At 38.3% G+C, this 18787-nt stretch overlaps 1 protein-coding gene across 1 annotated transcript; it reads right to left on the bottom strand.

The window, feature by feature from the left end:
• Positions 1-11374: 11374 nt before the first annotated feature.
• Positions 11375-13199, bottom strand: LOC148719538 (QRFP-like peptide receptor). The gene has a single exon (XM_088741418.1). The coding sequence runs from the start codon at positions 13154-13156 to the stop codon at positions 12155-12157; it is 1002 nt and encodes a 333-aa protein (XP_088597544.1). The 5' UTR covers positions 13157-13199; the 3' UTR covers positions 11375-12154.
• Between the last annotated feature and the right edge of the window lie 5588 nt (positions 13200-18787).

The raw sequence follows: 18787 nt of genomic DNA, 5'->3' as shown, positions 1-18787 counted from the left end.
AAACACTCTATTTATACAATGGTTATGAGGCTTCTAATTTCTCTGATCGAGAATCGAAAGGAAAAGAGTTTAGAGATTGGCTTCGGACTCAGCGGTTTAATGCCACGTTATTCGCCAAACTTCCATTTGATCTTTGCAGTTTCCCATTTTTCCTCATGCAACCCTCATTGAATGTATTATTCATGCATAAAAAATAGAACCCATCTATAATTAAAAACTGCGACGAAATTATTGGAAGTGTCGCTGACACTCAGCGTGTAACCTGCGCATCAATTATAATATGTTGTAGTCGATATTGTCCGAAAATATGCCGACTAAGTGTGTTGTAGAAGGATGTAGCAACGTGCGAAATTTGCAAGAGGATCTTATTAAACGTTGTGCGTGTCGAATTTGTTTTTAAAATGTACGGACGGTAACGCGTCTCCTTTTTGGACATGATCCTTTCTTTACGCCTGGTGGATGACAAGAATGAAAATTCCTGTATTGAAATTAGAGGTCTTCGTCTCTTTGTCATGCGTTTGCACCGGCGTCAAGCATCAATTTCCCTGTTAAATCTCTCGCTTTTGTACGCTTTTGTGTCAAGAATGCAATTTTTGAGTCTGATATTTCAGCCGTGAATTTCATTGTATTGTGGCGAGTGGCTGTTTGCCCGTCTTAAAATTTATCCTATTTTGTGTCTGGACGTGTTACACAGACCCCATGTACAGCAACAAAAGAGACAGCAAACAGTGAATGGAGCTAAACGAAATCCTAGCGAATTAGTTTCTTTCCTTACTCTTGGTTTCTCGATAAGAGAACTTGTGAACTTTTACTCCCAACTACAATAATAATCGAGTGTGTTCAGCTGTTCGGGTGTGGTTCGTAAATAGTATTCCAAAGATGTACTATGTAGAATTGATACTGCCTTTTAAGGGGACCACCGCAAAAATAAAATATATAAACTAATAGATGTAGAATGGATGTAGAATAACGCATTTGGAGAGTTCTTTTCGCCTGGAGGTTACCCTCTGGGCGTTGGAAAAGACGTCAAATTTTTTCAACCACTAACTGAGTGGGAAGCTTGAAAAGGAAGGGGCCGTCAATCATTTATACGATGTGATCACGTTCAAGTATGCCGACTGTTTTCGTACCAAGCTAAACTTCAAGCTTTTTCTGGCTTTGTCCCATCGACTTATCACGTCTGTTAATTATATTCCTCGGGTGAAGAATGAAAACAAACCTTTTGTCATGTATATAAAATTAAAAATTGGCCTTACATTGTGCTAGGCTTTTCTATTTCAGGAGAAGTTCTTGAAAATCAATAAAATTTTTTAAAAAAAAATCCAACCCGTCTACTGAGTAACGAGGCTACTTTGTAAGTTCCGGGCTGGATTAAACTTTCGATGGCAACATAATGGAAAAATCAATTGCTTGAAATGCATCCGCAGGACAGAATATGTAGATCTTTTGGCTCGCTTTAATACGTGATCATTCGTACCAGCTGTCAACTGTTATTCAACATCAGTAAACATCTGTAGCTGGGCTATTTCTGGAGTTGTTTTCTTACCATTTCGTTAAAAGTACTAATAAAAATCATATAATAGTTACAACGAGAATAACTTAGAAGTTTCGAAAATTGTCATTTTTCCGATCATACCCTTAATTTAAAAAAAAAAATCGATTATATGAATTTGAAGGAAAGCTATTCACTGTTTAGTAAAAATAAGCTCTTCCTTTATAATTTCTGACTTGGTCAAACTGCTCTAGAAACTCTTTGCATTTATTTTATTTCATCCAAGTGTTAGTGTCAAGTTCTCAGTAATATCCTCAGCTGCTTTAAGGGAAGCCTTGTTTTATTGAATCCGAGGTTTTTAACCTAGCTTTCGATGAAAGTCAGTGGAAGCGAAGTTCGAGGTTTTCAGCCTCTTTTTCGTTTCTCTATAATCAGCTGTACATGCAAAATAGCTACGTGATCATTCGTACCAGCTGTCAACTGTTATTCAACATCAGTAAACATCTGTAGCTGGGCTATTTCTGGAGTTGTTTTCTTACCATTTCGTTAAAAGTACTAATAAAAATCATATAATAGTTACAACGAGAATAACTTAGAAGTTTCGAAAATTGTCATTTTTCCGATCATACCCTTAATTTAAAAAAAAAAATCGATTATATGAATTTGAAGGAAAGCTATTCACTGTTTAGTAAAAATAAGCTCTTCCTTTATAATTTCTGACTTGGTCAAACTGCTCTAGAAACTCTTTGCATTTATTTTATTTCATCCAAGTGTTAGTGTCAAGTTCTCAGTAATATCCTCAGCTGCTTTAAGGGAAGCCTTGTTTTATTGAATCCGAGGTTTTTAACCTAGCTTTCGATGAAAGTCAGTGGAAGCGAAGTTCGAGGTTTTCAGCCTCTTTTTCGTTTCTCTATAATCAGCTGTACATGCAAAATAGCTATAAATGTTATTGAGATAAACTGGGATATCTTTGAAACTCATTAAACTTAGTTGTTTCGCGAAATTCGCGAATGATATCAGTTGGAGACATTAACTTACATCCTATACATAGAGAAACTTCGTCCAACGGTTCTAACCGTTGTTTGAACTCTGGTTTCAGGATTTGCGTTTCTATTGTGAATATCATACGGTTTTAACACTTTAGACTCTACTGGTAGATAACTAATTATCTGATCAATATAAAAAATAAATAGTATCAAGAAGCCTTCAACCTTTTGAGTTTGGGATTACGATTAGTCTTTTCTATGGAAATTGGAAAATTTGAAACTGAAAAAAATAAATCAATAAATAAAATAAAAGATAATCAAGAGGAGAGAAAATCACCCTCCTTTATGAAGCCTTACGAAAAGAAGTTTGTTTACGAAACCTTTGGCCACATTTCTTTGTATTGTGAATAAATATCACAGAGTCGATCAAGAAATCAACTAAATTTCAACGAAATTTACGAAAGCGACCCTCACAGTAATGAACGATAATTGATGCGCAGATTGCCAACCGAGTGTCGTTAACATTTCCAATAATTTCGTCGCAATTTTCAATTATTCATGGTTTTATCTTTATGCATGAATTATACATTCAATGAGGGCTGCTTGAGGGAAAATGGAAATGTGCAAAGATCAACAGAAATATGGCAAATAGTAAAGTGGCACTCAAGCGCTGGGTCCGAAGCGAATCGCTAGACTCTTTTCCTTTCATTTCTCGACAGAACCATTGTATGAATAGAGTGCTTGCTTTAAGTTACCCTGGGTATTTTTTTGGTGTGTTTTGAAACTCTTGTCGTTCTTATAAAACGTTGCGCGTGTCGAATTTGTTTTTATAAGACACAGTAGCGCTTCTACTTTTTAGGCATGGTCCTTTCTTTACGCCTAGTGATGACACGAATGAAAATTCCTGTATTGAAATTAGAGGTATTCGTCGCTTTGTAATGCCTTTGCACCGGCGTCAAGCGTCAATTTCCCTGTTAAATCTCTCGCTTCTGTACACTTTTGTGGCAAGAATGAAATTTCCGAGTCTGATATTTCAGCCGTAAATTTCATTGTATCGTTGGTGGCGAGTAGCTGTTTTCCCGTCTTACGAATTATCCCATTTTGTGTCTGGAAGCGTCACACAGACCCCATGTGCAGCAGCAAAACAGAAATGAAACACCAAATGGAACTTAACGAGATCCTAGCGAATGGTTTTCTTTCCTTACTCTTGGTTTCTCGATAAGAGAACTTGTGAACCCAACGACAATAAGAATCGATTGTGTTCGACTGTTCGGGGATGGTTTGTAGATAGTTTGCCAAAGATATTCTAGGTAGAATTGATACTACCTTTTTATGCGACCACCGCAAAAATAAAGTAAATGAATAAATAAATGAACAAATAAATAGATAAATAAGTTGTATGCGCGCGGACAATTCTACGCAAAATTTATCTTGTACATATCAACATATCGACTAATAAACTCGACTTCAGACGGAATTATATGATGACCGCTTAACACAGGTTCCATAGACAAGGGGTATTACAAAAAAAGGGTTAAAATTTCATTTTATGCCATAGTTGACCATTTAATGTACAAAAACTTGTTCAAAAAGATACTACTAGCATTGATTTTGGGAGATAAACGTGGATTCAATTTTATAGATATCTGCTTTGACTGACCGTTCAATACAGGTAAAGGCAAAATACCACCGCTGGGATAATTTGGATATATCAACAAAGTTGAAATGGTAAATTGGCCACCGAAAAGATTACAAAAGCTGACGTTTCGAGCGTTAGCCCTTTCGTCGGAGCGAATAGAGGAATTGTGGGTTGAGTGTGCTTTTAAAGGCAGAAAATGGAGCTACGTTATTGGTGGGAACATGGCAACGAGAAAAACAAGAATAAATTAGTGGAATGAAAAGCGTTCGTTGATCCCAGTGGGATTTAGACTGCCGGTTTGAAAGATGAGCTTTTGTTCAAGATTTTTACGGCTTTCCGTGCTACCTAAGGGTAAGGAAAGACCGCAGATTGCCATATGTTGCTTAGAATGATTAGGTAAATTAAAATGTCTAGCGACTGGTTTCGATGTGTCCTTGTCATCCTGTTTCGCCGATGTATGTCTTTTTGCAATAAGTGCAAGTTATGCAATAGATTACATTGGAGGTGGTGCACGTGAAGTGATCGGTGATCTTAATGGATCGTTTCGGTCCCGATATTTTATCAGTGTTGTGATAATGGGAAATTTCTGATAATTCTTTATCCTTTTTAGACATCAAAGTTTCAATTGAAGGTAACGGTTTATGCACTAGTGTGTATTACAAACCTACAGACTCGCATAATTAATTGTTATATTCGTCTTCGCATCCATCTCACGTTAAGAATTCCACTCCTTTTTCTCAGTTTCTAAGACTTCGTCGTTTATGTAGTGATGACTCTGATTTCCACCACAAATCAGAGTCAATATGCCAGTTTTTCGATAAACGTGGTTACCCTGTTTCTGTCGTTCAAGCGGGTTACCACCGCGCCCAACTTATTGATCGACATTCAGCACTACAAACGTCGCATAAGGAAGATTCCGACCGCATTCCATTCACTCTCACGTTTCACCCTCACAACCACTAAGTTAAAATCCATCATTCTTAAAAACTTTAAATTACTTCAAAACGATCCAGAGACAAGCACTATCTTTTCGCAGCCTCCGCTCATTTCATTCAAACGCGACAAAAACATAAGCAATTTTTTGGTCAGAAGTTCTTTTCAGACTAATGACCAACCAGGCACTTTTAAATGCGCTCGTGCACGATGCAAAACGTGTCCTTTCATTCACAACACTGATAAAATATCGGGACCTAAACGATCCATTAAGATCACCGATCACTTCACGTACACCTCCGCCAATGTAATCTATTGCATAACTTGCACTTATTGCAAAAAGATATACGTCGGCGAAACAGGCAGAAGACTAGGTGACCGATTCCGAGAACACCTTCGAGACGTGGAAAGGAATAACAAGGACACATCGAAACCAGTCGCTAGACATTTTAATTTACCTAATCATTCTAAGCAACAAAACTCATCGACTTGACTAGATCGTCGATGCTGTCCATCTTCACTGTTTTCAATGGATTTTTACAAATATCCTCTTACCCGGGGTACCTTAGTATGTGTGAAGAGTTGGTGTTAGATTACTATGTGGAGGACCCGTTGAGAGAGATTTGACTAGGTTCTAGGTTGACCGCGCATTAACGGTCTCTCAGCTGCACAAGAAGTTCTTTCCACGCATTAGAAGAATTCGGAACGGCCGTTCATTTGAAATTCTCGCTGGATTGGTTGCACGACAAACCGACTTTTGTGGGATTTTTTTCAGTGAACTTAAAGGGAAACTATTTGGCTTTCGTGCTGCCGAGTTTTGATTCGAGGGAAAGTATTAAGTGTTGTTTTCGAGCGATTTTGGCGAGTATGTGTCAACAGAAGTTTCCGACCTTCCCGTATTTTAAGCACGGTAATTTAGGGCGTCAAGCTCAAACACATCAAAACGGCCTCAAATCGCGAGGAGAACAACACAGACTACTCTCTATGAAGTTAAGACTTCATTTCTGTGATTATTTCACACAACTTTACATTTACGGAGCTCAAAAGCAAGTCCAACAAAACCACGATACAAACTCTTTAATTATTCACTTTGAAAGAGCCTGTGACAGAGCTTGGGCCACCAGTGCGCAAACGAGGTCGATTACGCGTGCGTTTATCGCTCCTGTACCTTCAGTGTCCAAGTATCTCGCAAGCACATTTAAGACCCAATCTAATCGGAAAATTGCATAATCTAAGGTATCGCAGTCGTTGTTACCACTCTCTAAAAATCTTACTACATCATTGAGGTGAACACGGAGACATTCCCCGACTTCGCACGCGGAGGCCATGTTTTATGCTGAGTGACCGCCCCCTTCTTGTATTTGAAGTAAAACCGCTGACAAAGCAGCCCAGGGAGTTGAATTTCGTGAAATTCAAGAGATTCAATTGTGACAAATTCACGAAGCCGAATTCTGCAAAAACTAAGCCTCCCTATTCTACGAGAGTGCTTTAAGGTGTAGTTAATGTCATTGTACAAAATGTACTTGTGCAAAACTGCGGAATATGCTTTTCACGGAAAAGAGACGTCTACAGTGAAATGAAACGTGCTACAATAAACAGGAAAACAGTGCCATAAAATGAAAAGACAGTTATGGCGGGGATTACCTCTCATACTCGTATACCTGTCGCTGCCTCGTGAGACGATCCTTTTCTTTTTGTAATTCCAAGGCAAGTGTTCTCTCCTTCTCGAGGCTTCTTTGCTGTCGTTTTCGTTTTTTCCTCTCCCTGTGCATGTTTCGTTTTTCTTCAGTTGTGTTTTCACGACTTTTTTTCCCATCATGATGATTACACAGATTCCCGCGCTCAATCTAAATAATGGCGGGAGGTTGGCGGGAGGAAATTTTTCGTCAAGATCAATATCGTTCCCAGTGCCCGAGTGGCAGACAATCCAGAAAAGGAAACAAGTTATTTAGCCCACAATGTCATTTTTGCTTTCTCCAGCGGTAATTCCGAGAAAAGGTCCAACGAGATAAGCGTGGATCATTACTGTAATATCTTATTTTAAGGTCAGAAACAAGCTTCTTTCAAGGCCAAGAGAAAAGGTATGGTTTAAAGTATAAATTTATTACTAATGGCTTAATAAGGTTGCCATAAACCTTTAAAATATTATGTTTGTTATTGTTTATTGACAACGCAACCTCAGTGACATGAATTATTACGTATCAGACGGTCCAAAACAAGACTTATGTACATTTCTCAATAATTATTTACAACCCAGGGCGTCCATTTTCCATTCATTTAACAGTCCATCCGCAAACTTAATTTTTTTCTTTAGCTCCTTTGCTGTTGCATCGTTGTTTATATCTTCAGGTAATGCCAGCAAACAATTGTGAGTCACAAAGAACTCTTTCTCCCATTCCTCGAATTTTTTCTTGAGTTTGCGTTGTTCAGCCAAGACTTTTGATTGCACTAAAGAAAGTTTCGTCTGGTAGTCATTTGCTAGCACTATGTTGTTTGGTTTGCTCTTGTGACGTCTTCTCGCTTGATCTAGTTTTTGAACCTCTGGTGTGGTGCCAACTACAACTGATACCGCTTTATAAAGCTTGGTCTGAAGTAAGCTGGTATCTTTCTCTTTTTCCTGTGTTACAAAGAGGGATAGACAAGAAACAGTAATTTGCAACAGACCACTTATATTAGTTGTTATTACTACTTGATTATCTAAACAGGATTACGTATGATGCACGATCCTCGCAGTAGATAGCGCTATTTATGCAATCGCGAAAATCAGACATGAAAAAAATCAGGCCTGTACGGGACTCGAACCACTGACCACTGCGATACTAGTGCAGCGCTCTACCAATTGAGCTAAGAAGCCAACTGGGAGCAGGCCGTTAAGTTGATTCGTAATAAACCCGCGAAAGTGATAAATGAGACACAATGAATATATGAAGTTCATATATTTTGAACTGCGGTATTAGATACGTATGATGCACGATCCTCGAAGTAGATAGCACTATTTATGCAATAGCGAAAATCAGACCTGAAAAAAATCAGGCCTGTACGGGACTCGAACCACTGACCTCTGCGATACTAGTGCAGCGCTCTACCAATTGAGCTAACAAGCCAACTGGGAGCAGGCCGTTAAGTTGATTCGTAATAAACCCGCGAAAGTGATAAATGAGACACAATGAATATATGAAGTTCATATACTTTGAACTGCGGTATTAGATACGTTTGATGCACGATCCTCGCAGTAGATAGCGCTATTTAAGCAATAGCGAAAATCAGACCTGAAAAAAATCAGGCCTGTACGGTACTCGAACCACTGACCACTGCGATACTAGTGCAGCGCTCTACCATTTGAGCTAACAAGCCAACTGGGAGCAGGCTGTTAAGTTCATTAGTAATAAACCCGTGAAAGTGATAAATGAGATACAATGAAATATATGAAGTTCATATATTTTGTACTGCGGTATTAGATACATATGATGCACGATCCTCGCAGTAGATAGCGCTATTTATGCAATAGCGAAAATCAGACCTGAAAAAAAATCAGGCCTGTACGGGACTCGAATCACTGACCTCTGCGATACTAGTGCAGCGCTCTACCAATTGAGCTAACAAGCCAACTGGGAGCAGGCCGTTAAGTTGATTTGTAACAAACCCGTGAAAGTGATAAATGAGATACAATGAAATATATGAAGTTCATATATTTTGTACTGCCTGTTAGCTCAATTGGTAGAGCGCTGCACTAGTATCGCAGAGGTCAGTGGTTCGAGTCCCGTAAAGGCCTGATTTTTTTCAGGTCTGATTTTCGCTATTGCTTAAATAGCGCTATCTACTGCGAGGATCGTGCATCATATGTATCTAATACCGCAGTACAAAATATATGAACTTCATATATTTCCTTGTATCTCATTCAGTAAATTTCTTTCTCTCTTCAAACGCTCATTTCTTGTGTTGTTTGACAGCTCGCCTAGTATCAATTGGGATTTGATTTTTATCGTAAGAGCAAAGTAGATTATGGCAACTATAACCAAAGGGACAAACCAGAACACAACGAACCATTCTCCTAACAGTCTTCTATTTGGTTTATCCTCTGTTCACCCATGTAAACTGAAACGCCTGCAGAATGCAGCTGCTAGGCTTATATCTAATGTACCTCGCTACAGTCACCTAACACCTGTACTATGTTCGTTACATTGGCTTCCTGTTATATTTAAAATCGATTTTAGAAACCTTCTTCTTACTTTCAAAGCTATCTATGGTTATGCGCCTGGGTACTTGAGTGACTTGATCACTATGAAAGAACAGCCGCGCTATAGTCTCCGTTCAGCTAATGGTCTTACATTAATATGTCCTAGTTTAAAGCCGAAAAAGACTGTAGAGGATTGCGCCTTTTCATCTGCTGCCCCTAACTTATGAAACGATCTGCCCCTTCACATCCGTCGTGAGGACAATTTTGAACGTTTTAAATCTTTACTTAAAACGCATCTCTTTAGACTTGCCTTTCATAAGTAATGTTTATAAAAATTTTACGCCACGTACCTAGAGTTTTTATTTCAATTTTTTAGCTTTATTTACCTTTGAGCTTTAATTACTATGTACTTTTGAGTTTTAATATGCTCTCTAACTTTTTAATAGCATTGTATCGCGCTTTTGATCATATCCGCATGGAAAAGGCGCGTTATGAATTTTTAATTATTATTATTATTATTATTATTATTATTATTATTATGTCCAAAAAGGAGAAGCGCTACCGTGTCTTTTAAGAACAAATTCGACACGTGCTACGTTTAATAAGAACGACAAGAGTTTCAAAACACACTGAAAGAATTTCTTATAAGGTGTCACTCTTTGTCAACTAAAAGCTAGTTATATCGGGATCCTTCAACAATAGATGTACTTGATTGGCACAAATTTTTTCTTGTTCCAATTCCGTGACGTTTCTTTTAGTTTTATAGTCTACAGTGTCCGCCGAGAGGCGTTGTGCAAAAATTAAAAACAAAGCTAAAACAGTTTTATGTTTTAAAGTTGTTTGTCAAACATGGTTTGAAATTGGCTTCTTCACATAAAATGCTTTATAAATGATGTGTCGATTTTAAATACTGCAAAAATTTGGTGATTACTTGAAGCCTAAGTTTTCGGTTTCTTGTTGCCAATTTTTATTCAGTTTAACTAAAAATGTTTTAATAATGGTGTCAATAGGCAATAAGTGTCAGAAGCTATCCATTAAAAAGGCAAATAGCAATAAAGACGTGAGCTGTCATCATGGCTTTGTTTAATTATCATTTATATCTACTCATACCAAGCCATTAAAAGTAAACATGCGCAGTGAAATGCCAGGTGGTTTTGGGTTCTGTTCCCGTTGCAGGCTCACAGCAGTCAGACATGTCCTTAGTCTGCCCCTCGTTTGCAGTCATGTATATTTAATTACAAGCCCCCTCGATCGACTGCCTTCTGTTTCTCAAGGGTTTATCACTCCTAGAAGAAGGTCGTTACAAAATGACTTCCATTATTTTGGTGGTCTCATTAGTAAGAACTCGTTGAATTTTAGTTAACATCTTCATAGACTCTGTGACATTTATTCACAATACAAAGAGATGTGACCGAAGGTTTCGTAAACAAACTTCTGTTCAACAACAAACATATGAAACATATGTATGAACTGCGGTTATGAGACGTATATGTGAACGATCCTTCGCAGTAAAGCACTATTTGAGCAATAGTGAAAATCAGACCTGAAAAAAATTTCAGGCCTGTACGGGATTCGAACCACTGACCTCTGCGATACTAGTGCAGCGCTCTACCAATTGAGCTAACAAGCCAACTGGGAGCAGGCCATCAAATTAATTCGACATAAACCCGTAGATGATAAATCAAACAACAACAAACATATGAAACATATGTATGAACTGCGGTTATGAGACGTATATGTGAACGATCCTTCGCAGTAAAGCACTATTTGAGCAATAGTGAAAATCAGACCTGAAAAAAATTTCAGGCCTGTACGGGATTCGAACCACTGACCTCTGCGATACTAGTGCAGCGCTCTGCACTCTGTTCGTTGGGCTTCCTGAAGAGAGGTGATCTTCTCTCCCCTAGATTATCTTTTATCTCATTTATTTATCTATTTATTAGATACAATGAAATATATGAAGTTCATATATTACGAATCAACTTAACGGCCTGCTCCCAGTTGGCTTGTTAGCTCAATTGGTAGAGCGCTGCACGAGTATCGCAGAGGTCAGTGGTTCGAATCCCGTACAGGCCTGATTTTTTTCAGGTCTGATTTTCGCTATTGCTTAAATAGCGCTATCTACTGCGAGGTCGTGCATCATATGTATCTATTTATTCTTTGATTTTCAAATTCTCCAATTTCCAGCATAGAAAAGACTAATCGTGATCCCAAACTCAAAAACAGCCTCTGTAGCTTTCTCGATACTATTTATTTTTCATATTGATCAGAAAACTCGCTATTTACAAGTAGAGTCTAAAGCTTTAAAAACCGTATGATATTCAAAATAGAACTGACAGGAAATCCCGAAGCCAGAGTTCAAACAACGGTTAGAACCGTTAGATAAAGATTCTCTTGGTATAAGAAAAACCATGTACAAGATGTAAGTTAATGTCTTCAATGATCATTCGCGAATTTCGCGAAACAACTGAGTTTAATGAGTTTTAAAGATGTCTCAGTTTATCTCAATAACATTTGAAAGTTCTATTGCATGTACAGCTGATTATAGATCAACAGAAAAAGAGGAAAAACCTTGATCTTGGCTTCCACTGACTTTTATCAAAAGCTAGGTTAAAAATCTCGGACGCAATAAAACAAGGCTCCCCTTAAAGCAGCTCAGGATTTTAATAAGAACTTGACGCTAACGCTTGGATGAAGTACAATAAATGCGAAGAGTTTTTAGAGCAGTTTGACCAAGTCAAAAATTATAAAGGCAGAGCTTATTGTCACTAAACAGTGAATTATGCAGTTGATGGATGTTTCACGTCGCACCAACTATGTCGTAAGTTTGGTTATTTTTATGGAGAAAGAACCAGTCGGTATGGTGAGCCAAGTCAATCTTTGGATAAGTTTGAACAAAATGCAAAAGGCTGGGACGAAAACGATAGCTAAGCAACCTCATGCGTAGAAAAACAACTAAGTAGATTCTTAAGACCTTGACGATAATTACCACTGAAAATAAAACAGATAGAAGGGTTTACAGCACAGTATGACTGAGCAAGAAAAAGGACAATAACTTGAGAGTATTGGAAACTGCAAAATGATATCACGGCACTGTCTGATGAAAAGAGATGGAAGAGGACCATGATACTGAATGGCAGCCAGCATACAGCAAAAACTAACACGACGGCAATGGACAGCTTCAGAACATTTCTCTTTCTCTTCAAACGCTGTTTTCTTGCGTTTGCTGATTGCTCGCCTGGAATCTTCTGGGATTTAATTCTTAAGGCGATGGCGAAGTAAAGTACGGCAGTCGAAACTAAAGGGACGAAGATGACAACAATGGTCAAGCCCAGAAAGTAGCCTGCAGGCGAAAAGGACTCTCCAAATACGCCATGCCAATCACGGACACACGCCAGTCCCTCTGAATACTCGACAACTTTCAAGGCGAACAAGTATAGAGAATGGACTGCCAGGGCGACGATCCAAATGACGGGAGTGAAGTACCGGCACCGCTTTGAACTGATCAGTAGGAAGCGAAGAGGAAATACCACAGCTACAAATCGATCCACTGCTAGCAGCACCAGGCTCTGAACTGACACCAGAGTTGAGACATCTGCAGCGAAAACACTCAGCTTACACAACGCTTGCCCAAGGGCACCATTGATCAGCCAGTTGCTGGCCGTGTTTATCTCTGTCAAACACCTCGTAAAGGAGAAAATCGGATACAACAGATCCGACATGGCCATGTTTACAATCAAAATGTTGGTTGGTGTTCTCAGAGTTTTAGTCCTATAGACGATGATTCCAACGAGGCTATTTCCAGCCAGTGACACAACAGATAGCAGACAGTAAGCAAAGGTGGAACCAATTCTTACTGCTGTGGGGTTGAAGCAGGTCGACATGGACTGTGTTCCATTTATCGCTGCGCCGGTCACGTTTGCCGACATTTTCCGGCACCAGGAGATCAGGTGTCTTTAGCAAGCAGCTTTGCGGTGGCTAGTTATATTCTATCTAAACCAGAAAATAAAACATAGCCTATGAATTTCAGAGGTATAAAACAGGCCTAATTAATAAGCTTACTTAGAAATTTGAGATAATCGGCAGTCTACACTCGAAACCTCCTCGAGAGGAGGTAAACAGAGTGGTAGTTTGATAGCTTTTGTTTGAATAATAAAATCGATATATTTTTTCAATTACGCGTATGATGGGAAAAGGGGAGAATTTTTTGGAAAGTTATGTTAGTCTAATTATTATTATTATTATTAGTGCTGTCAACGAAATGACAAGAAGTTACCGATGCTGGCAGCTGGTACAGTACAATGTTTTGTCCTGCGGCAAGGTTAATCCAGGCTGGAACTTACGTAGTAGCCTCGTTACTTAGTAGATGAGTTTGAGTTTTTTTTCCAAAATTTTACGAACTTCCAAGAACTTGTAATGAAGTAGAAGAGCTTAGGACTATATAAGGCCGACATTCAATTTAATGTACATGGTGAAAGGTTTGCTTTCCTTCTTCACCTTGAACTTGTTTTTCACCGAACATAAGTGATTATTATAATGATTATTATAGTGCACCACGGGTAAAACAGCTAGTAATTTTGTCGTTTGACTGAATGGCTTGCTTTCTTCATTACCAGGAGAACTTATGTTGCACGTGATCACATCCTATCAATGATTGACGGCCCCTTCCTTTCCAAGCTTTCCACTCAGTCATTAATTCAACAAATTTTAGGTCTTCTCACGCAGAATCGAGGGCGCCGCAGCATTAACACAGGGGAAAAAAGTTCTACAAGGTCCTGTACATTGACAATATTTTCATTGGGAATCCCTTTTCAGTCGAATGTTCATAAAAATTAGAATCCATTACGAAAATTTGCGTCTTTGTGTTCCTTCGGGAGACGAGTTGGATATTTACGAATTTTCAGGTAACTGTGTCAAAAGGGAAGGGCCCATCTCATGGTCGCCGGGAAGTAATAAAGCTGATTTCTCATTTCGTGTTTAGTAGTAAGTTTTTTTTTTCGTCACTGAGAGAACATGTTCCACACTGAACAGAATTACACAGCTGCTAAAGTCGATGGAACAAATTCAGATAAAGGTTCTGCTGTGTCTGAGGGGGAAGGACAAATGGCTGACTTGCATGCGATGACATATTGTCTTCCCTCAGCATTCCTTATTGATTAAATTGATTAAGAGTTTGGTAAACGATCATCTGTTCCCTTAAATTTATATGATCAGGCACAATTTGTTAAATTACTGACTGAGTAGGAAGCTTTGAAAGGAAGGGGACGTCAATCATTTACACGATGTTATCACGTGCAACATTAGTTCTGGTGATGAAGAAAGTAAGCCATTCAGTCAAACGACAAAGTTATTAGCTGTTTTACGCTTAGGAAACTATGATAATCACTTTCAAGTCGCCATGGGTGTCTATAAAAACACGCGTTTATTTTTAGTGTGTTTACTTGCGATTCGCGATTGCTGCTTTTCCGTTTAGCGTTCAGAAACAACGAAGCAAAGAATGTACAATTCTCTTGTCTTCTTGGCCCTCTTTAATGCATACGCGTCATTAATCAAGCTTGTTCGGTCAAGATGGCTGGATATTAGCCGAGTTGTTTTTTCACATTTTTATGGACCTTGACCTCGCCTCGGTCCATAAATATGCAAAAACAGAACGAGGCTAATTTCCAGCCATCTTGACCAAACAAGCTTCGGCTTCATCTCGGTCCATAAAAATACGAAAAAACAACTCGGCTAATATTCAGCTATCTTGACCGAACAAGCTTTGCTAATAAAGGATTTATTATATGGCAAAAAGATTTCGCTTTATTAAGAATTCAGAATGACTTGTTTACTTTGAGAGCCGGGAAAGAAAGCCAACTTTGTTTGTAGCACCACAAACTCACGTGAGCAAGATGGACCCATCTTACCCGCTCGGGTAGCCAATCAGAACACAGGTAAGTAAGTAAGTAAGTAAGTAAGTAAGTAAGTAAGTAAGTGAGTAAAGTCTTTATTTCATGAGGGTTAGCACGAAATAGTCGGAGCTAATAAACTTGTGGCCCTCTAAATAATAATAAACTAAGAAATAAACGATAAAGTAATAAATAAAAGCTATTAAAAATAAAAGGCATCATAATCATGTCATAATTCATCAAGTAACTTAAATAGAAAAATTATCAAGATTCTGCTGTTGTTTAAAACACTCATTCTACAATGCTTTTTTTTTTTAAAGAATCCACTGAATCCCTTTGCCTTACAGGCAAAGATAAACTGTTCCATGCTTTGCAAGTTGTGACGGTAAAAGTTGTGCCTCCTTCTGTTTCGCGATTATACCTCGGAGAGGTTGGGTGAAAATTACAGTATCTGGTTTGTTTACTGTGAATGTTACTGTTTAATTTAAGTAGATTGTTTAGATGAACAGGAATATCACCTTGTAATCGCTTACAAGCAATTTTACATTCAGATATTTTAAAAAGCGTCTTTATAAAAAGGCAACCATTTCAGCCGATTAAACAAGGGAACTGATGGTGCTAGAGACGGGGGGGGGGGGGGGTGGGCACTCAGAATAACTCTAACTGCTCGTTTTTGAAGCTTCAGGATCCGCCCAAGGCTTTCCTTATCAAAATTAGTCCAGAGAACACTTGCATAATTAATTACTGGCCTGATCAAAGTATTGTAATAAAGTAATCTTTGTTTAAGGGGGAGACAATTCATAATATTCTCTAATTGTGTACCTTTCTTACAAACAGTCGAAATATGCTTAGAGAAAGATAGCTCTTCATCAATCTCAAGTCTTAGCAGCTATAACGTTGGCTAACAAAGTGCCATTGCAAGTAATCTCAGGGTAATCTCAGAGATTCTCAGGATTTGCCTCATCTTGCCCACGGGCGCTGCGAACGATGTAACGATCCTTGTTTCTTCAAATGGACTGTCCGCTGTATCAAGTTATGCTAACAAAGTTGTATAATTAATACAAATCCTAGAAGCCATATCAGTAAAATACATATTTTACTTCTATATTTCCATTCAAAAAGTAGTTCCCTTTGGTTTTAACCGATCTCCTTCTTTAACCTTAAATATAAGCCCTCGAAAAGCAGAAAAAACTGCAACCATTTTGCAATACTCACTAATTCTTCTGGCTCGTTTTTCATTTACTAAACCGAAACATTTTCTTTTCTTGTTGGCGTCATGTGAGTAATTCTGGAAATGGACAATATCGTTTATGACACTTCTGCAAGCAAAGGCAATTATTTTTTCGCCTCGCGTAAAAAGGCCATAGATATCTCCCAAATATATTTGGGAGATAGTTACCAAATTATTTACAGCCTATCGCCAAACGCACTCGATTCTCCCAGCCGTTAGGAGTAAAGGCTTACAAGTTCTGTAATCGAGAAACCAAGACAAAGAGAGACTCGAATGTATAGGGATTCAGTAGAAATTCTATTGACTGGTCACTGTTGCCTGTGTTGTCAAGTTATGGTTTACAGTATGAGCCCACTAAAGTTCAACATATGCTGTAAAAGCTGTGGATGTTTTTAGGTTCTGTCCCCGTTATGAGATTCACACGGGAGTCTGAGCCTGCACTTCGCTTGCGGTGAAATAGACCTAGTTACAGGCCTCCTCGGTCGACTGCTCTCTGCTTCTCGATGGTTTGTCACTCCTAGAGGAAGATTGCGCCACAAAGTGGCTTCTAATATTTCTTTTGTTTCGTATGTACGCATTGGAATTTAGTTGATTTTCTGTGACATTTACTATCAATGCGCTGTTCGTTAGACTTCAAGATGAGAGGCGATTTTCTATACTTTTGTTTTCTTTCTCAAACTATTCATTTTCCACACAAAGGAATAGGTGTGATAGCAAATAAGCTGAAAGAAGACGCAAAATCAGTCATCATAGCTTTCTTTATGGTATTTATTTCATTATTAGATTTCAAAGACTATTTTCTCTTAGGATGATTCTAGTTCTGTCGATAAGTCCATTATAATTTTCATATTGTCAATCTTGTTTTTGTTTTTCCCGACCTTGACCGCAAGACTAAGAAATTAATGGTAGAAAATGATTATGTTGAGCGTAAATCTCTCGAAGGTACATAGTTAGTATGCGGGAACTTTTTCACCTAACTTGACGTGATTCTCCAGTAAAGAGAGAAATTATGAGGCATTAGTAAGTGTCACCTTTTATAAGTTGGTGACCAGCATTCTCACACAATGATCTGAGCTAATTCCCAATTAAGGTAGAAAGTTGTGTAAGAAAGAGGAATAAAGAAAAGTCAACTTAACAAAGGAGTGTTGGAAATATCTTCTTACAATTCACCCTATTCCTCCTTGACCTTTGTAGTTTTACATCTTTCGGTTCCTTCTCTTCAAAAGCTTTGCTTTAAAGTTCTTTAAAGGACGAGGAGTTTTGGGGGATGGTTTCCGGCAGACTCAGTTTAATGCCACAGTCTCCATGTTTCTATTTGAGATCTTCACACTTCTCTACACCTGATCACGAGTAAAAAATAATATTTTTAGAATCAATTTACTGAAAAGCATTCACTTGCTTGATTATCAAGTAGTTTTCCAATATTCATAGTCAGACTGTGACGCGATGCGAGGAAGAATCAATTTTAAGTTAAGGAACGATCTTGTATTGACGTGAGTATGAAACATACGGGTCCCGGCGTAACGACACATTTAACGTAGCTCAGCACCGTTTCTTGATTGAGTTGAGTGAAAACTTTTACAAAATCTGTGTAAATTATATCATATTTCATTTATCGCCCACAGCTAAGTAGTTTGAGGCCTTGCCTCAAATAACACCAGGAGATCTTTATATATCTTATTGGACATTTTGTTGTGTAGCGTCGCCGAGTATTTTTACGAGTTGTGCCGTATTTTGATGAGCCCGTAGGGCGAGTAAAAACACAAATACTCATCGATACGACACGCCAAAACGTTTAATAAGTTATTTATTACCCAACACGCCAAATTGTTATTTCAGCGTGGGCGAATTTCGCGGAAATTTTTTTTCGGGTAGTTTTTTACGGCGCGTTGTGTGTTGCTGTTTCTATTATCTTCAATAAATGATGAAACTGTCACTGTCGTCCAACTGCTTTTCTTCGTACGATTTATCTAATAAACTTGGATCAATATTCGCCACTTATTCCGACTCTTTGTCGTCAGAAAAACGATTCAATTGTCAGCATTTTTTTTGTATATTCAGTCCAATTCGTCGCTTGCGCGATGCGAGAAAACCTGTCTAACCAGCTCTATGGAGTACGAATACCGCATGATACTTGTAGTGTAGCTGGATAATAAAAGGTTTTATTGAACGTACGTGTTTAGCCGGCGAAGTTCGTTAAGGCTCTCAGAGAATTTCTAAATTTAATTCGTGTTATTGTTGCGTACTTGGAAGTCTGATAAGTAAATAGGTATGTCTTATTAGACGTTTTTTTGTGTAGTATCGCTGAGTACTTTTACGAGTTGTGCCGTAATTTGACGAGCCCGTAGAGCGAGTCAAAATACAAACAACTAGAAAAAATACCCAGCGATACCAGAGTTACTACACAACAAAACGTCTAATAATAGATTTATTATCCAACA

Source organism: Stylophora pistillata, chromosome 12, assembly GCF_964205215.1.
Source record: "Stylophora pistillata chromosome 12, jaStyPist1.2, whole genome shotgun sequence".
In the NCBI taxonomy this organism is placed as follows: Eukaryota; Metazoa; Cnidaria; class Anthozoa; order Scleractinia; family Pocilloporidae; genus Stylophora; species Stylophora pistillata.
The sequence above is the reverse complement of the archived record's forward strand: the minus strand, read 5'-3'. Positions and strand labels throughout refer to the sequence as shown.